We start from the raw sequence: 19,061 nt of genomic DNA, 5'->3' as shown, positions 1-19,061 counted from the left end.
TAAACATGTAGAGTTTCCACCATGCTGAGGAAGCTTTGTGATTCATCATTATAATGATGACAGAAGAGGGTTGTACTCATTGACAGGAAGTTATTGCGTCTACAAAAGATCATCCATGCAGCCTTCATCAGTGTCACAAATGGCAAAAAACACTTGAACTAATTTCAGGTAACTGCTGTTGCACCTGGTCCAAAGACTAGTCTACCAGACTCACTAATCCATCAAATCTCTAGACTTAACAGGTATTAACACATATCTAAATAATAAACCCTGGCAATATGTCAAAGTGTTTACACTGGGATATAAAGAGAAGGACCTAAAGGTATCTAAAACCCAGATAGAGCCTTTGTTTTCTATCTCACATTTAAATGAAAGACTAAAATATTTGAGCAGTAAAAGCAATAAAATGATTTAAACTGTAGTCCACATCTGGACGCTTCAAATTATTTGCAGCATTCACAAAACTGCTTTTTCGTTTTGCTTGTTTAGGAAATGAAGGAATCCTCTATGGGGGCCAGAGTGATGTGTAGTATTAGATGAGCTAACATCATGATGCCTGTTTGTTTACCTACTGCTTGTAAGCAAATCAGTATTTGCTAAACATGGCCTAAATCAACAAATGTTGTCAAGCTGTCTACATGTGGTCATGATATTGTCGAGTAACTTCAAACACTTTTCACAATGTCATGTTAATTTACGGCATCACTTTTTATTCTGTGAATCAAGTCTTAAGAGTCATTTCTGTCCTCTTGAAAGTGCAAAGAGAAGCAATGAATCAAATGAATAAATCATGTTTAATGTCAGTATATTAAAAAGTCTTTAAACACAATTTATTGCAATTTCTGTCCAAAACTGAAAGGTATTTAAATCACAAATAAATCACTGGTTTGGAAATAACTTATCAGTTCTCGAAACTGACAAAAACAATACTAGATTTAAAACTTTATTAAAAAGGAAAGAAAAACATTTGTTCTCACTGAAAATCACTTAAGTATCTGATTTCTTAAAGCAAATGAAGTTGAGTTGGAGCTGTTAGCAACAGCTGACAAAAAGGCAACACACTCTGGACTTTGGAAAAAAAAAAAAAATGTGGAATCTTAATCACATAATCTGCTGGTTAAGTAAACGACATAAAACCACAGCTTGTGCAAAAGAATGGGCAGCTATCAAGCCCAAGGACATCCACTGTGAGGGGTTTTATTGTCCTCGCGGTGTGAAAATGTGCTTTCATCTTGATGAACAGGAGGGTGAATAAGGCTCATTCAACAGCTGATGAATCACTGAGGCGTCAACACACACAAACGATCTTTACTCTCAACGCACACACCTTACTTCTCACACTTACGGTAATGTGAGACACACATATGGCACCACACTCCTCAGCACAGCACACACATCATTCATCACTTAATTAAGTAGATGATGATCGGCGTTAAACTCTCACCGGCAAATTAAGCCTAAAACATCCATTTTTGCAGACTGTCAGAATTGCCAAAATACTTGCATGTTTGTTGGTGCGTTAATGTTTGCTGAGGGCAGTGTCACAAACTGAGGGGAAAAAGAAAATCAGAAACCTATTTTCATTCTTTCCAAATTAAGTTACCCAAAATAGAGAGGGAAGGGCATGCTAACAAATTTAGCCATCCTACTGTATCCTAGCCATGCCCTTACATCCTCCAGTCTGCTAATCCAATCACACCCATGCCCACACATCGTCAAAATAAGTCCTCATGTCTCAGTTAACCCCCAAGGGCTACTATAAAACAGGTCATTATCATTCACCCTTCGTTTGCACACAACTGATGACATCCTTTTGAAATAATGGATGTTAAAGCGGGGGTGTGAAATTTTTACCCTTTTTACAGGAGATACACATGTTTGTCAAATTAGCATGTCAAATAAAAGGCTGATGACTGAACATTGAACAAAAGAAGTGGCAAGTCTCACTGACTGTCATTCCAATTCCTCCTCTTTCTCCTGCTTATCCTTATTTACAATATTCCAAAATGAGCAGATGGTGCAACTGAAAATAACCACAGAAAAAGATGCATTTGAGTACTTACAGGTTCTTGGATTTCTTCTTCTTTGTCCCTTCGGGGCCAACCTCACAGCTACAGGGGGATCCGGAGCTCAGCTGAGGGGAGAGGAAGGAGAGCACACACTGCATCATCCACCCTCCACACAGAAAGAGGGCCCTGTAACCTCATGCAGATAGCTAGCTCCAGTAGGGAATGACAACCTTGTTGGCCAGAAAGCTAGTAAGTCCTCAGTGTGCTCAATTAGGCTAGACTGAGGTCAGTCCAGTCTGTAACACACGCAGCCAGTCACCAAAATGATTAATCCATAGCAGCAGTCCACGGCATGAATCCCTCGTGCTCTCAAAGGTGTGTTTGTATCTTTCTTGCAGAATAAATGCCTGTATGCATGCGGCAGATGCTGTCTGTAAACAGTAAGTATCTGGGTATAACAAAGTAAGAAAAATCTGTGAGAGTGAGAGAGTGTGAGAGACTGCGGCTGTTGTTTCTGTTGGCCTCCAACTGTGCCCTAGGTTGGAAGTGTTGAGCCAAGACCCCTGGTTTCACATTACACTTTCTGCCAGTCGACCATTTTGATTGGTTCAGAGGGAAAGGGAAGTTGCTCTAGGGTGGGGAAGGGGTCAGTCTCCACTAATCTGATGGCCTGAAACTGCCCCATTGTGTATGTGTGTGTGTGTGTGTGTGTGTGTGTGTGTGTGTGTGTGTGTGTGTGTGTGTGTGTGAGGCTCTAAATAATGAGCCATTGTATTACAGGAACACACATTTGAATCTGAGATACTGACCACAGCTGGTAACACATGGTGTGTGCTCTTGCACTTCTATCTTTGTGGGACCCAATTTGAGTTTCAGCTGTCACTGTGAGGACATTTTTGGCAAATTGAGGACATTTTGTTTGGCTTTGTTTGTTTGTTTTGTTTTGTTTCGGACCCAAAACCTTTTTTTTTTTAAAAGTCTGTAGTTTCCTCATTGAGGTGAAACAGAAGCTTGATTACAGTCAGTTTCAATACAACTTATTTGTGAATTGTTTCAACCTTCATTTATTACACTGTAATCTAGACTTTGTATGAAATAAAATATTAATTTCCAACAATGCTCATGGGGGAATTGTTGGGTCTCTGTAAATTAAAGAGTACGGTCTTGACCTGCTCTATGTGAAAAGTGCCTTGAGATGACTTTTGTTGTGATATGGCGCTATATAAATAAAAATTGAAATTGATTGATTGATAATTGTCCAGATGGTCTGATTCACCTGGTGCCTTATTAAATCCTGACTGTAAGATATTTGTTAACATCTCAGCTAATTACTTCTTATCACTTAATGTCATCAGATCAGTAACCATGTTTCACATCATTTCATACATAGTGACTCATACTGACTCAGTTATGTTGGCTGAAAATATTGATTGATATCATATGACTCACCAGTGCCATCAAAAATTTCCGCCAAGTTTCCCTGCTTACGTCAGGATTATAAGTGACCGCTTATTGAATGCTGATATGGATGAATCCACTGAGCTAGTGTTCTTTGACCTTAGTGCATGTGTGGGACAATAAGATAATTACTTAGTAATAACTAGATTAAAAAAAAAAAATTCTGAGTACAGTGGAGCATTTCTCTGCCAAATCCTTCCTTTATCACAACAACTCCCTCCAACTGAGATTCAGATTGTTGTAATAGGAAGTGTACACTGATGCACTTGATATTTTCTGACTGGAGTCACAGTTGACTGTGAAAGGTGAATGAGTGTGTATTATGGAGGAGCTGTCTAAAAGTAAGAAGGAGCTAACAGCAGCTCCAAACTATATTTAGAGCTGCTGTTTGATGGGCACAAAGACCTGTCAACTGTACAGTGTGTGTGTGGAGGGAGATTTATTTTCCTCGACTACTTGCATGAATTAGAAAACACTGTATATGTTTGTAAGCTAATGCTGTATTTCTTCGGTAAAATGATGACAAAATGATATGATATTTTCAACTGAAGATAGTGATAATATGATGATATCCAGTGATGACTATTGTTGCTTTTGTAAGATCTTTACATTTAGAAATGTTTGAGAATGTGGATATGACAACCAAGCAGGTAGAGGTACTGAGGTGATGTTAATCTCACTCCATTGAATAAACTAGTACCAGTCATATTTTCTAGAGCAACAAAAATACATAGTACAAACTCACTCGAGTATTTCATATATATCCTCCAGCACTAGAAGTAACTAAATCACCCTGCCAAACAATACAATAAGCACAGTTAAGAGTAGGTTGTGTGATAAGGGATTAAGTCATTGAAGGTCATGAGAGACATCAAAATCTAATCTCAGAAGGGAACAGCACGACTGGAGAGTCCCAGTCCCCGTGGAGCCGTCAGCCAGTCTTTCCCCTGGAACCACAGAAAACAATTGGAAAACGACGCAGACTTTGCCCTCTCCAGAGACATTTGTCCCAACATAGCCTCCGGGAAAGGATTATTCAGGGGTATAAGGAGAACAAATTATGCTGTGTAGCCACTGTAGATCGGATGGGGATTGTATGCTTGTCAGGTCAAGCCTTTGTTCAACTAGCTGCCTGCATGGAAGGACTGGATGTTCATTCACACTGGACTGTTATGTTCCAGCTGGGTGAGATCTACATGGGGGAATGTGTCTGCTTTCGTATGGCTACAACTACCATTAGAAGGTCTCTAATACTGTAAGACATAATTTTAGAATCCTGATGTAAAGTATATGGTATTTAAGCATGGTATGCAATGGAATTCTCCACACAAAAGCACGTGTGCTGTGCAAATTAATCAACACAAGCAAACATAAATAACTTTCAAATTCATGCAGACCAACTTCATCTGTCAGAAGTGTCACTTGTCGACCACGATTAACCCAAACAGCCATATTGCTACTGTCAGGTTCGACTACGTCACCGCAGTAATGGTGGTGGCGCATGCAAGCATGTGGGCGTTTGTCTATGATTGCAAATAGCAAACTGATTGTTACTGTTGTGAAGAACCCCAACCTAGACACATCCTGAATGATATTAGCAAAGAATAGGATGATATTATCGAATTGTAAAACTGTAGTGATACCTTGACCTGCAGTTCCAGTTCGACCAGTGCCACCCTAAATAGAAATAACAGCATTTGAGAACTACAGACGTACTCACTGTATGTTTATGTGCACCATCTACAGGCAAGGAAATGAATAGCTTCTGCAATTTTTAGACTTGCTCCACCTGCAGGCAATAAGTGTAATAAATGCATTTTTTTTGCTTGTCAACGTAATCCTAGTTTTGAGTCATATTATTTATTTTCGAGGACATATTTTCACATGACTACATAATTAAAGGTTTTTTGAGATACACCGTTTAATTAATCCAGCTCTATATGTCATAAACAGGGTGTCAACAATTGTACAGCATTGCCAATACTGTACATATACTTGAGTATTTTCAAGTTAAAAAAAATTAATAGAAATAAATCTTAGAATATTACAGCCTTGAAGTTTTACTCTCAAACTTCTCTCTTTCGCTTTTTCTCTAAGTTCTTTCTGGCAGCCAGACCCCACCCGGGCCCCCACACAAAAGAGAGTTAGACACACCACACACACACACACCCAGACTGCCTGGCAATAGCCAGTGGAGCGTATAAAAGTCTGAGTCTTTTCTAAAAATAACCCTGGTGTGTGTGTGTGTTTGTGTGTGTGTGCGCATGCTTATGTGTATTGGCAGCTCATATGCTTCACTGAAGACAGTAAGAAAACACAGAATCTGCCAAAGACCACACGGTGATATAGGCCCCCGAGGCATGGGATGCAGATGTTGACAGGCTGTAAATGGTTGCAGGAGGGCTGAACAGATATGCAGATAACAGTTTGCATGCAAACATACATACACGTGTCTTTGCAGCCCGACCGTTTTATGTACCTATACATACATGCACGTGTGAAAGCAATCATATGGGCAAACACGTTTCTGTCGATACTAAAGTAAGTTCAAAACGTTCATGCAAACATTTATGGACATGCATGCACATGACCCGAGAGTCAACGAGTCTGAGCCAAAGTCAAACTAGAATGATGTGTGTGGTTGTGAACACCAATGTGCTGCTATTCCCTGACAGGACAGGGCAAAACTGTCTGTCTCTGTCTCAACAGATTCTTCAGTTGTGCTCTGCACTAACAAACACAATGTAAGAACAATATCCTTAACACAGCTCAGAAACATTCTTGACCCAGTCAACCCAGACGCCAAATCCTCCAACCACCTAAAAACGTAAGAGGTGAAGAAATGAATCTTGGTCTTTGTGTATTTAAACTTCTCACCAGTTCAAACCCTGCTGCTTTTCTTTATCAGACCTCCCTTTGGCTGCTTCCTTCCTTTTAATTCCCCCTGTTTCTTTTTTTATTGGAAAACAGCTGGCGTCTGAACAATGTTATGGGGACCCAGACAATCTCCCATTCCGTTTAGTGCAGCCTTAGATTGATGCTACGTTGTTAGACCCCAGCTTCCTGACATTGTGTGGCTTTACTTTGTGTGTATGTGTATATGTGTGTGTGTTTAATACCCATTCAGACTGAAGCAGTAACATCATCCAACCACACATCATGACCATGCTCCTGACCTGGTTTTGATCAGCTTTTATATGTTTTTTTTTCTATGAAGTTATTATTACAGGACCATCACTCTCTCAACAATAAATGAGAGAGTGCTGCTCCTCTATATATCAAAAATATATGATTATTAATCCTAAATGAGAGATCTTCTATTAACTTTTAATAAAGTGACTGAAATAAGGAAAAGAAATATTGTAAAGTTATCACAACTCTGCCCACTGCCCCCATATTTAAATCTCATTTAACCCCATTTCACCACAAGGTCATCAGTTCATTATACTTTTTGTGCTATCTGTGAGAAGACAGAGAGAAACATTTTTTGGTTAAAGCTTTTCTCTTTGAACCTACTTTCGCTGCGAATAAAAGAAAGGAAAAAGAATGAAATGCAGACTTAACCAAAGTCATATGTTTATCAGGATGTGGCAGCTATAAAGTACACAAACAGCACTTCATGCTTAATTAACACTTTATTAAGGAAGGGGAAGTATGGCTACGATATGTAACAACTGTATTTAATGCACCTCAAATACCTCCAATACTACACACAGCCACTATACAAAATAAATATGTGGTCTATATGGAACATGAAGCACAGATGCATGGAGACCATGACAACGGACAAATAACAGAGCCGAAGCATCTCCAAAATTAAACAACTAATATGCTTCATGACTTAATAGTGGCTTAATAGATGTTGTGCTTTGAAGACTTGTGGTGTCACTCATTTAAAATCAAATAGAATTTGAATAGTTGTATTTAGATCAGCCTCTCGGTCTTTTGAATGTGTTGACTGCACACTGTGACTACTGAGAGAAAGTACAAGATATACTTTATCTATTTAATTCTATGCTTCAGTGTTGTCAATCACTCTCAGATGAGAACTTCTACTTCATGAAAAAGGGTGGCTAACTCTCAAATTGTACACTGAAGTAGGAGTATTTTTAGATTTACTTTTGGTAACATTAGTATTTGATAAACACAAGCCCTACTGGGATGTGAACCCAAAGTCAGAGAACACATGGTTCCAGAAACAAGGGGCTCTACCATGCAAACACATGCCTAATTTTATATACTTGCAAAGATATAATTCTGCTCAGCTGTTTGTATGTTGAAGCTTTATAGCATCCTATTTGCATAACAGGGTACAGGCACTGGTAAACCAAGCAAATAACTGAACACAGCTTGCTTATTTGATGAGAATCTTGGCCGTTTCTTGCCCTTGATAAGTGTCTGCACTTCCTAGTAGATCTTGGCCAGAGAGTTAAAAGAAAATAAGTGAAAGGAGACAAAAAACAGGACAGGGCTCTCTCTGTGGGGCAGTAGAGGAACAATGGAGCCTTTATAAGAGTCGGAAAATACAACAAGATATGGAGAAAAAAAAGATTTAGTAAAGGCAAGAGCTGATGTTTAAACAAAGAAGGAAGGGAGAGAGATCACAAAACCAAATGCTGAACCCTGAGGCTATAATGAAGATATTCATAAAGATGCAGTTCTTTCTTTGTTTTGTATCAAAAGCCTTGACATAGCATTCCTGATATGTTTTGCCTCCATAATTTTCCTTTTGAAGTATAATTACATAACTGTTTTAAAGTCAGGTTTTTTTTTTCATTGTTCCCATTTATGTCACAGGAAATATTTTTCCAACTTCCTATCCAAATAAAAGGAAATTTTTGAGTAAAATAAACTTGCGGTTGTTGCCCAGGGACTATGATTGCATATGTGTGTTTCTCTGTGAGAAAGTGTGAGCTTGTGTGATTAAATAGCAGCTGCTAACACACACTCACACACACATACATACAGTACAATACTCAGTAAGTAATATCTGAAAATAAACCCAGTGACCCACAGACAGGATACTGACTCAATCCTTACTCAAACTCTATAATGAATGCTGATACAAAAGGTGCATTGTTTGCACATTCATGTGTGTGTGTGTGTGTGTGATTTCGACACACACAGAGAGAGTACATTGTGTGTGTGTGTGTGTGTGTCTGTGTGTGTGTGTGTGTGTGTGTGTGTGTGTGTGTGTGTGTGTGTGTGTGTGTGTACTTGATCAGACTCTCCTCTGCCTCCTGTTATTCAGCACTGCTCAGGAGATGGCTGCTTCCTGCATAAGTACTTCCCATATCACAGGATGTTAATGAACAATGCTTGTTCAACGTCACTTCTCAGAGCTGCTCTGAAAAGCCGTCAGGTTATTCAGTCCTAGAACTGGTGCAGTCAATTAAAATATTATTAGCATTTTCTGACCATCCGATGACCTTTCTGCTTGGTATTTTAATAGCGGCAGCCTAACAATTCTCTCCAAAGCTGGCAGTTTTACACAAACTGATCATCAGGAGCACCTGTGGACCAATGATTCCCAATTGGCTGCAGCCACAATGGGGCCAAACATGAATATATATTTTCTTATTATGATACACTGGCTACATAAATCACATTAATAGTTTTCAACAGCATAACGACAGCTATTAATTTAGAACTGAAGCCTGCAATCTGTTGCAGCCAGACTCTCAGCCTTCCCTGCTGGCAGATACTTTCATAAGGCAATTAGCAAATATGACGGATTTGTCACTTGCAATGATGCAGTAACATTTAGAACTGTAGCAAAATATTTGTGGCACAGGCTCTTTAGCAGATGAATGGTATTATTTCTGCATGTCAAACTCCCTTCATGAACTCCAGGTGCGTGAAAACATCTAAGAACCTGTCTTATCACATCTCTATCTCTCTTAAAATGGGTTTAATAGCTTAAAAAATAATAAATCATCTTGCTGGCCTTGTATGGTAAAACAGTCTTTTCTAAGCATGATTTGTTTCATTGTTTTTATACCTTGATTAGTGGTTACTGTCTAAACATATTAGCCAATGTTAATACAGCAATTCATGAAATGTCTTATAATAAACAACTATTATATAGGGGTCAAGTTGGATTGGATATGCTTATAAAGTGGGTTTATTATCTAGTGCTGTTATGATAGATATGACACACCTCACTATTTCTTATCCACAGATGTCATACAGGGAACATTATTTTTATTCATATAGAGTAAAATGTTAATGTGGAGAATGGAAACTACATAACTGAAACGAGTTGAATTGCAGTACAGTGTGTGAACATTCATGTGTGTGACGACCATCACATTGTCTTGATGTTGCAAGAGTGGGCTCATGACCAATCCTTCTGACATAAATTCTACTCCCATTCATTCCCTGCTGACAGGCCTGCAGTACTGAGCTGTATGCGGGAACACTATGAGAAAGATTACTGTAGTATTTAAACAGGTGAGGCGTTCTGAGCTAAAGGTGCTTTTACCCGGTTATTAGTTACGGTGAATTGTATTCATGACCAAAACAAAAAAGCTGGTTTCTAGAAAAGCAGAAGCGCTTCTAGGAAAGCGGCGTGTCGGGATGAGATGTATGGCATTAGGGAGGGAAGGGAGGAATGTTGCAAATGCGATTCCAACCGCAGCAGCCAGAGAATGATGTGGGTCACACACCTGCTCATGTAAAGGTCTCGCTTCACCTCCCAGTGGAAGTAAACAGCACATGGCAGTGAAGGAATATCTGACTTTAGCACTAGCATCTATTTGGAGAGTGACAGATAAGATTTAAAGCGTCTGTAATTTTTAAAAGAGGCTGGAGTCCAAGTTACAAGCCTCATTGAGTTTGTTACATAATGCAAAACCATTAACTTCTTTTAAAGTTGAATTTTAAAGTCATAGAGTCAATCTTTGCTGTTTAATCCATTAAAAAGTAAACAAATGCATAAATTAAAAAAAGCTGAAAGCAAATTATACACATCTGTGGTTATAAAATATGAACTGTTATGGTGCTAGTCAAACCTTCTAAAGAGAAACTCCAGACACCAAGAGAACTCAAAGACACTTTTTTTGTTTATTGTGCAAATGTGGAGAGGAAAAAGCAAAATAAAAATCAAAAGTCTTGATTGAACATGTCCCAATCAGCAACATTAAAGCTTTTGTTGTTCAGACTGGGTCAAATGCCACAACTCCTGAAATTTGAATTTGAGGATGAAACCACATCAAATCATAAGTTACTCAGACTGAAGCCAAAAAAAACATTCTTTGACTTAATTTTTTAAATCATAATAAATTAAAATGAATGGCAAGAAGTTGTTTCATAGTTTCATAATCGCACCGATTACATAGCAACAACAACCCTTGGGTGACTGCTACAAGCTTCAGTGTCAGAAAAAGGACATTCAACCTAATTAAATGTTTTATTTCATAATGCAAGTCTTATTCTAACATCAAGGAGTGAACTTAGATTTCCCTCTCTCTTCCTCCGAGGCTGATTGTTCCCTTGACCCTGTTCTCATCCTGTGAGGCCGGCATGTGTGCTCCCATCATCCCACCAGCATTGTTCACCCTGACTCCTGCCTCCTGGGGAGTGTGAGTGTGTGTTTTGTGTCCTGTTTCTACATGCGCTGCTACACAGTTGCGTGTGTCTAAAATTCAAACCTAGCCAGATGCTGATGTGAGCCCACATAGTTGTCATGCAGATAAAGTACGCCACGTTCTCGTTATCTCACTGTATGTACTGCTTTTACCCGAGACAGCACATACACACGCACATTGGGACTTGGACAAAAAGATTTAGTCTTCATACTATTTTCTACACGCCATGACGATACGATGAGTAATGTGCTAACAGCTTCCTATAATGGAAATGGATGAGCATTTAAAGGTGCAATCACTGGTTTATGAATAAATGCTTGCTGTAGTTTGCAAGCATTTATAAACACTGATCTCACAAAATGTGTTGTCACTCAATTTCATCAATACTGTCATTTTGAGGAACTAGAGAGTGTTTCCTTTTTAATAGGATAACAATATGTCAAATATCTTTTCTTCTTTTTATATGTTATTATTGTTAATACTGTTTTCTCAGGTATTATTACAGTATTAAATAATACACACTTTATTCTAGCTCTTGAATTATTGATTTAGAACGTGCAAATACCAACTATAAGAATGCAGCTCAGCGTTCAGCACTCAAAATATATCTCTATGCAGTTTTGGCAGTGATATGTCATAAAGGTTCTGGTTGCATTTTAGACAAGTCAATCATTTGTTTGAGGTTAATGAAAGGTTTGGGAAGTGGTTAAATTAGACAATTAACTAATCAAAACTCATCATATGGGTTTGGAATTGAACCCGTATCCGCAGAGTTGAAGGCGTGCCCGCTATCCACCCTAACCACGATCTTAAATAACATTATCATGGTGGAAACACTTTCCACTGTGCTATATTTGTGTCAAAGCACTGCCCGTCTCTAGTCTCATGGGTGTTTTTAAACAATGATCCTTAATTTCCATGTCCAGACTTCATGCGACAAAATGAGCTGAAAGTATCTATTATCTGGTCAACTTTATTCAGGATCTGTGCGCGTGTGCTTAGATGTATATATGTGAGAAACCATCTGACGGCATTTATGTAACAGATTCCTGATTCAGCCAAAATACTGCTATGGCAACAAGTGCTGTAAACACCGTCAAACACACACAAGACACAGCTATGAAACAAGGGGCCTTCTGGATCCTCTCCTGGATGAGGCGAGCGTCAGGAGAGGGCTTTGTTGTGCCAGTGACAGTATACAAAGTTCTGTCACTTACTGTAATGACCCTGCGTACACTTTGGGGTACTGAGGTGGGCAGAGAGCGTGGTTCTACTGAAAAAGGTCCAGCTACTAAGTGCCATGACATCAAGACATAATTTCTCACAAAACAATCATCACAAACATTTACAAATGTTAATTGTTGATGGTAACTGCTGTTTATTCCCCTCAGTTGGTCATATTTCATGCCTTTGCGTTACTGTATTAGTCATGTTTATCGTCATTATCTTTCTTGCTCAGTCAAAGCTGACGCTAATTGAATAAATTCCCTCGCTCACTGTTTCATGCATTTGCCCATATTAATCCAAATGGGAAACAACCGGGAGCAAATTATTTTTTTAGAATCCATTTCAAAGGAAGCTATTATATCCCTGCTTCACACTGTATTACAGCAGCATAAGAATTAAAAGGATGAAAACAGCACGTTCCCACACTCCTTCACACACAGTTCACAGCGGATCCAGGTAGCATAAAATCCCCTCAGTAATCACAAACAGCCAAACAATTGCTAAATAAACAAGAGGAATGCTAGCTTCATTAGCTTGGGATTAGCTAGCTTTTGTGGTGGGGATTTGTGAAAGGGTGTAAGTCCATGTGGAGCACACTGCGCGCTTAAGTAGTACACAGAGAGAAAGAATACAGGTATACAGGGGGGGTTTTTTTTGTTTTTTTTTAGCCATGTAGGAGCTTCCCTGGCAAAGAAGGGTTTAGCGTGGGAAGCTTTGAACTTTCATGAGGTCGCAAGGAGTTAAGTTCACTATAGGTTTCAGTGGAAAAATGAAAAGAACTTTATCTTTTTGTACTTGGAAATGATCTTCAATTGTCCTGAAGTCGTTGGATCAAAGACTTGCTACTCTATTTACCCGTTTGGGCAAATTAATTTAAGTTAAAGGCTTCCTTCAGACATAAAAGGTTTTTTTCTTTATTTGATGTTTCTTTCTAGTGTCAGTTTCATACTATTCTAAATTACTTTACAGTAAAAACAAAGTGTAGGAATATCTATATGAAACTACAGAAATAAAGCAATCAAAAGATTCCATAGTAGTTATTCACCACCATAGATCCATACTCATTTACACACATACATTTTGAGCATCTGAAAGTTAGGACACGCTCTCATGGTCAAATGATGATGAATGGAGAATGAAAGCACATATTCCAACACTTAACTTCGGCGTGACTTTTGGCGGAGGGGAAGGAAATGTAATTAGCAGATGTGAAGAACTTATATAATAATAATAAGTCATTTCATTTGGCTCTCAAAGTCACATTAACAGATTCTATTAAGTATTTCCACAGCATACTGACAGGCATGGAGACAGGAGTTGTCTAGTGAAAGTGAAGACTCTTCCCACAAGACTCTTAATTGTTATCACTGTTATTCAACTGGCATGGTGTTTCCCCTTCCTGTCAGCATGACTGCCTGTCTAGAAAGACAGAATATCTTATGCACAGTACTTGCCACTGTCTGTCAGAAGGCACCATCCCGGTGAAATGAAGTTAAGAAGAAGCAAAAATAAACACTAAAACAATTGATTGTTGCTGAGTGCCACCCCGAGCAACAATTTTCCAATGATAGCTTAGCATCTGCAAGCCTGTCAAGCTTTCTGCACATGTTTGAGCAGTGTGCATGGAGCTCTAGTAAGAGCTATCCTCCATATCTAAAGTGTTAAGAGGGTCATGCCTTTTTAGCCTTTCCAAAACCAAAAGCACATGAGCAAAAGTGCATGGAAAGGATTGATTTTGTGGTCCTCGTTAACATTAAAAAGTAGGCTCCCAATAGAGTTTCTAACCGATTGTGCTGTGCTGGTTTGGAAAGCTTGAAAGGCGTAGCAACAGCGACTAAGGGGGACGGGCCTTAGGTCAATTCCTTTGTTTTATCTCATAATATCTATACAGAGCTGGAGTCATGACACAAATTGGCATACATTACAGCACATGCTTGTAGAAGTTCAATAATGATTCATGTTTTAGCATAAACCTACAGCTCTCAGTGCTTCAGTGCAAATACTTGGTCAACGTAACTTGGTTTTGTCCATATCCATAGTATTCTCAAACACAGTTCAGTGCTCTTTGTCCCCCTCTTATTACAGACATATCTGAACTAACCGCAGCCAATTGGCTCGCCTCTTCTGTCAAACAGTGATATATAACCCACAGTGGACTATGGCTTATAGTAAATGGGATCCTATAAACTAAATAACTGTATTAGATTGTTATAAAAATAACCATCCGTTAGTATTATTACCTAAACACATGGAGTGAACAACACAACACACCGTTTTTTTAGTCATATACATTACCACAAATGTCAATTGGATTTTAACTGAGGTTTTTACTACTTATGGAACAGAACGGTTTCACTTTGTCTTTAATGCAATAAGTAGAGCTAATGCTAAACTCAAAATGGTAGTGGGCATAGTGTTTGTGAGTGTGCATGCTTTAAAAATGCCATCTCCATGCCAACTCCTTATAATGTATTAAGACTGTTAAAACCAAGGTTGGATAATGGAAAGAGATTGTGAGAGGGCCATTTGGTTGTGTAATGTTAGTAATCTTAGTAATGTCTGACTTGGCCATGGAATCACTAATATGTGTATCTGTTTTTCAAGCAACCAAATAAAAAGAAATGATATCAGAGACAGAGAGAGAGAGCGAGAGAGAGATATGGTAGCATTACACACACGCTTTCCAGACAAGACGGAGGCGCTTTGGCCACAGACTAAGGGAGATGTCTTTGATTTCACAACAAGTGACAAGAATTTCTTGTGAAATTTAAGAAATGTTCTGTCTGTTCTGTCTTATGTAACTAATTTTTCCTTTTGGGGAAATCTTATATATGATGTATTGTCCTCTGTAGTTCTGTAGTTTTGGTGGTCTCTTGCAAAGTGTGGTCAGTAGAATTTTATTGTTAACTGTGAACTAATACCCCATAAACAGAAAAACATCACATTCAGTTCATTCATGTTTTTGTGTATAGACACTTGGGTGGCTATTCACTGTGTTGACTGTCCTGAAAGCCTGTTCAGTCTGCTCAGTAAATATTTACATGTTACCCATTTAGCATTTCACTGGACATATCCAGCCTGGCTGTGTCCAACATGGATTTGAACCCTGGGGACCTTTTGTCCATTCGAAGCCATCTGCAGTCAAATAGAGGAGATCCTCGTGTTTACCTACAATACTATCAGTTCAGTGTGTGACTGTGCTGTCGCAGAATATTTGCTGATTCTGATGTACACCTTGGCCCTAAGCAAATTACCTGTGACATCTATTTTGTCAAAACACCACTTGAAGGGATTGGACTATAGCACTCATCAATAAGGGATATTTTTAAATTGTTTCCATGAACCTCTTGTGCCATTCATTCAGTAAAAAACAAGCTATTGTTAGCTCGGGTCATGTGCACTAATCCATGTGAGGTACGCATCATAGTCTTGATATCAACAAGTGCTATGCTTCTCTCACAATACAATCTTTGAGCTAAATTTAGATAATATACAGGAACATGCACACTAGTGCCTGAGGAATGATGAGAAATCAGTACTAATAGCTTCTGTGTGGAGGATTTCTGAGAACCTTTCAGACTTGTAGCTGAGGTACTCAAATGTGACTCAATAGTGTTTACTAATATTTTTGTGCGTGAACCTAGAATAGTGTTTAGGTTCCTGTAACTGTTTATCCTGCTTATCACAGCACAGTGGACATTTAGTGGAGGTCCGGTAAACTGGAGACAAACTATACTCTGAAAGTACAATATTGCAAACATGTTTTTCTAAGCTCTAAATTCATTGATGTGTCCTAAACCTACTGTATGTAAGCCACTCTAAAAGGTGCTTTTTCAGGTATATAGCATTGCTTAGGCACTACTGCACTGTTGTTGTTGGCTTTTCTGCAATTGGAATGTATGAACTGACAAAAATAAGATAAGTTCATATAGGTCAGTCCAAACAAGACAGCAAATATTTACCCAGATTGTGTGTGTGTGTGTGTGTGTGTTCTATTTTCTGATTCATTCGTATTTTTGCATCGATTTGATATTTTGGATTTAGCCCAGAGGACTTAAGTGAGTCACTTAAGTTAGTTGCTGTGTGTACTGTTTTCCTAGTATTGGATTAGCCTGTAGTGTAGCTTGTTTGTTTTAGCCAAACACATATCGAATAACATGATTTACTATATTTTAAGTAGTTCTGAAAGTGAAGCAGCCTTAATCATCATTTTCACAGTTTCATACTTCTATGACCAGGCTAAAGCAGCAATATTTAATTTACTTTAGAACATTAATTTAGTTGTGCAGTAGCCTGCAGCTTTGTTTAAGACAAAAATAACAGATGGGCTAATTGTGTGCGCAGTGCACCAGCTTTAAATGGAAACTGCCTGCTTGAGTGTTGAATTTTGAATGTTGTTTAAGCCTTAACGTCAATGCAAGCCAAAAAAACTATAGCTGAACCATTGTTTTTACTGTTTTACATCTAGATTGTATCATAAAAAGGAGAGGAATGATGAGGTAAAAATGATAAAGGATAGAAGCAAATGTTTTGACATCTTATAGTGTTCTGTTTAATTTTGTTCCTTACAGTCTGTCACAAAGCCCCCTCTCTCTATTCCTCTGTATGTGTGTGTGCACACACATGCAGCACCATCCGTTTGCATACCTGTTTTCAAGTACGAATGCATGCTAACCTATTTTCCCTTAACACTATCCACTCTTGTGTATCCTTGACACAACGCAGGAATGTAAGCCATCAAACAACCATCAGTAAACACATTAAAATTGTTTTTCCCCCCAATGTCTTGAAAGACAGTCGATATTTATCCGGATTTCAAACAAACATTCAGGCCACATAAACAAAATGTTTGGCCTCCTTGAGCCAAAACCGCTGGGTTAGATCCATATGTGTGTGTTGCAACAACGTCTGTGTGAATGCATCACATCCACAACACGATGATGGATAGTGGGATGTCTGGAAAATGACGGTGGATTTGAGGGTTTGGACAGCAAAATGAGAGATCAATTTAATGGTCTGATTGGAAAGAACATGCAGTGGTTTAGTATTAAAAGACCATTTCAGGCATGTCTCTCAACACCTTTTAATGGAAATTAGGATTTTCCAATGTGGCTACAAACTAAATCAGATCAGCTGCATTTTTTTTTATTGCTGCTGGAATCTCACTCCTATGAATTTCCATTTTGTTGTTTTATGAGCAAAACATTTTAATGGTGCTATTGTGGTCGCTGCAGAAGCAAAACATTCTTGGTTGATCTTTTTAATCCAGCCATAGCTCTAGCAGTTCATGTTTTCTTTAACTAATAATGGTCTCAATGTTGAAAGTGGTTTTACACAGACCTCTGACAGCAGATTTGACCTCAGCATCTCAACAAGGTGGCAATGATTTCAAGCTGAACATCAGTGCATGTGAGGACTTTGTGTAAATTCATAACATGATGGGCAGACCATGCTATCCTTATTAGATTGCTATGATTTCTTATGTCAAATTCCTTGTGTAAACTGATGACTTTCCCACAAGGCTCAATATTCATGTGGTGTACCACAAGGATATCAATTCCTGGACCAATATTGTTCTCTCATTTGCCCCCTCAAGGTCTCTTAATGACACTGCACAAAGCAAGAATCTTGTCCTCAATTCATATCAATTCCTGAAAGATTTGTGCTTCACAATAGCTGTTATTGGCCTACATACAGTTACAAAGGGTAAGTAAATACTGCCTGCAAGAGAAAGGAGAAGAGACAGAGAGAAAGAGACAAGGGGGGGGGCTTCACATTATGAAACAACACAGACAGTAGAGACACACTGTTTCCCTTCCCCCATCACACTACTTTCTCTCGATTGCACATACACATATACATATATATATATACACACACACACTATACATACAGTGCTATGTAACTCTATTGCAGTCTTGATTTCAGACTTAAAAACTTCAAGTGAGTCTCTGTAAAATGTTTATCATAACTTACATTTTATGATCAACAAGGTTTTGAGTTATGCTAATGGTAGTAATAAATGGAGTTTGGAAAATAAGCTTCAGTAAAATCTCAGAAACTCAGTTTGGTCAGTCACTACATCTGAGTAATTACTGTGATTGCACACTTTTAAGTTAAAGCAAAAAAATGCCCTTACTGCATCTGCATCTAGCATCTGATCTGAATGCACTGGCAAGGAAGCTAAAGGTTAATATCAAATAATCTTTTTATTTAAATATTTTATGACTGGATAAAATGTTCATCAAAACACAATAAATAAATAAAAAATTGAAACTGTTTCATAGTTTCCCAAATTTTAAAAAACATCTTTTAAGATTTAATTTTTCCTTTTACTTGTCATTATAGCAGCAGCTTATATAACTACATGATGAATTATTGTGCATGGTTTCTATCTCAATATGTCGTTGTGTTTTTATCTTCATGATTTTGAAGCTGGCTGAGTGGTCGTAAGATTAAATAGGTTTAGGTTTATTGACAACACTCTAATATATTTTAAAATGCAACATATCAAACTTTGTCAGGGACAGAACGATAAAGCCCTGGACTTATTTCCGTCGTTTTCTCTGGTGTTTTCATGATGTAATGCATGCAGCTGAAATGTACGTCATGTATCTAATTGGCAATGACATGGCAGTAATAAGCTAAGCAAACAGGATGACACCTGTCCTCCATGAATTTATCTTGAAACTTTCTCAGAGAAGAAAAGTACAACAGATTCTGTTTCTCCGTGCAACAGATGTGAGAGCAGAGGTGTAAAATATTTATAATCATATAA

The 19,061-nt window shown here is 38.3% G+C and overlaps 1 protein-coding gene across 6 annotated transcripts in view; it reads right to left on the bottom strand.

Annotated features, from left to right (window-relative positions):
* Window positions 1-19,061, bottom strand: part of rgs3a (regulator of G protein signaling 3a) — a 158,261-nt gene that overhangs the window by 14,782 nt on the left and 124,418 nt on the right. For all 6 annotated transcript variants that reach the window (XM_042394479.1, XM_042394480.1, XM_042394483.1 and 3 more), the window contains one exon: window positions 2,064-2,134. In XM_042394479.1, coding sequence (XP_042250413.1) covers window positions 2,064-2,134 — 71 coding nt within the window. The remainder of the gene's footprint in view (window positions 1-2,063; window positions 2,135-19,061) is intronic.

This window comes from Thunnus maccoyii, chromosome 19 (genome assembly GCF_910596095.1).
Source record: "Thunnus maccoyii chromosome 19, fThuMac1.1, whole genome shotgun sequence".
In the NCBI taxonomy this organism is placed as follows: Eukaryota; Metazoa; Chordata; class Actinopteri; order Scombriformes; family Scombridae; genus Thunnus; species Thunnus maccoyii.
This window is presented reverse-complemented; position numbering and strand designations above follow the sequence as displayed.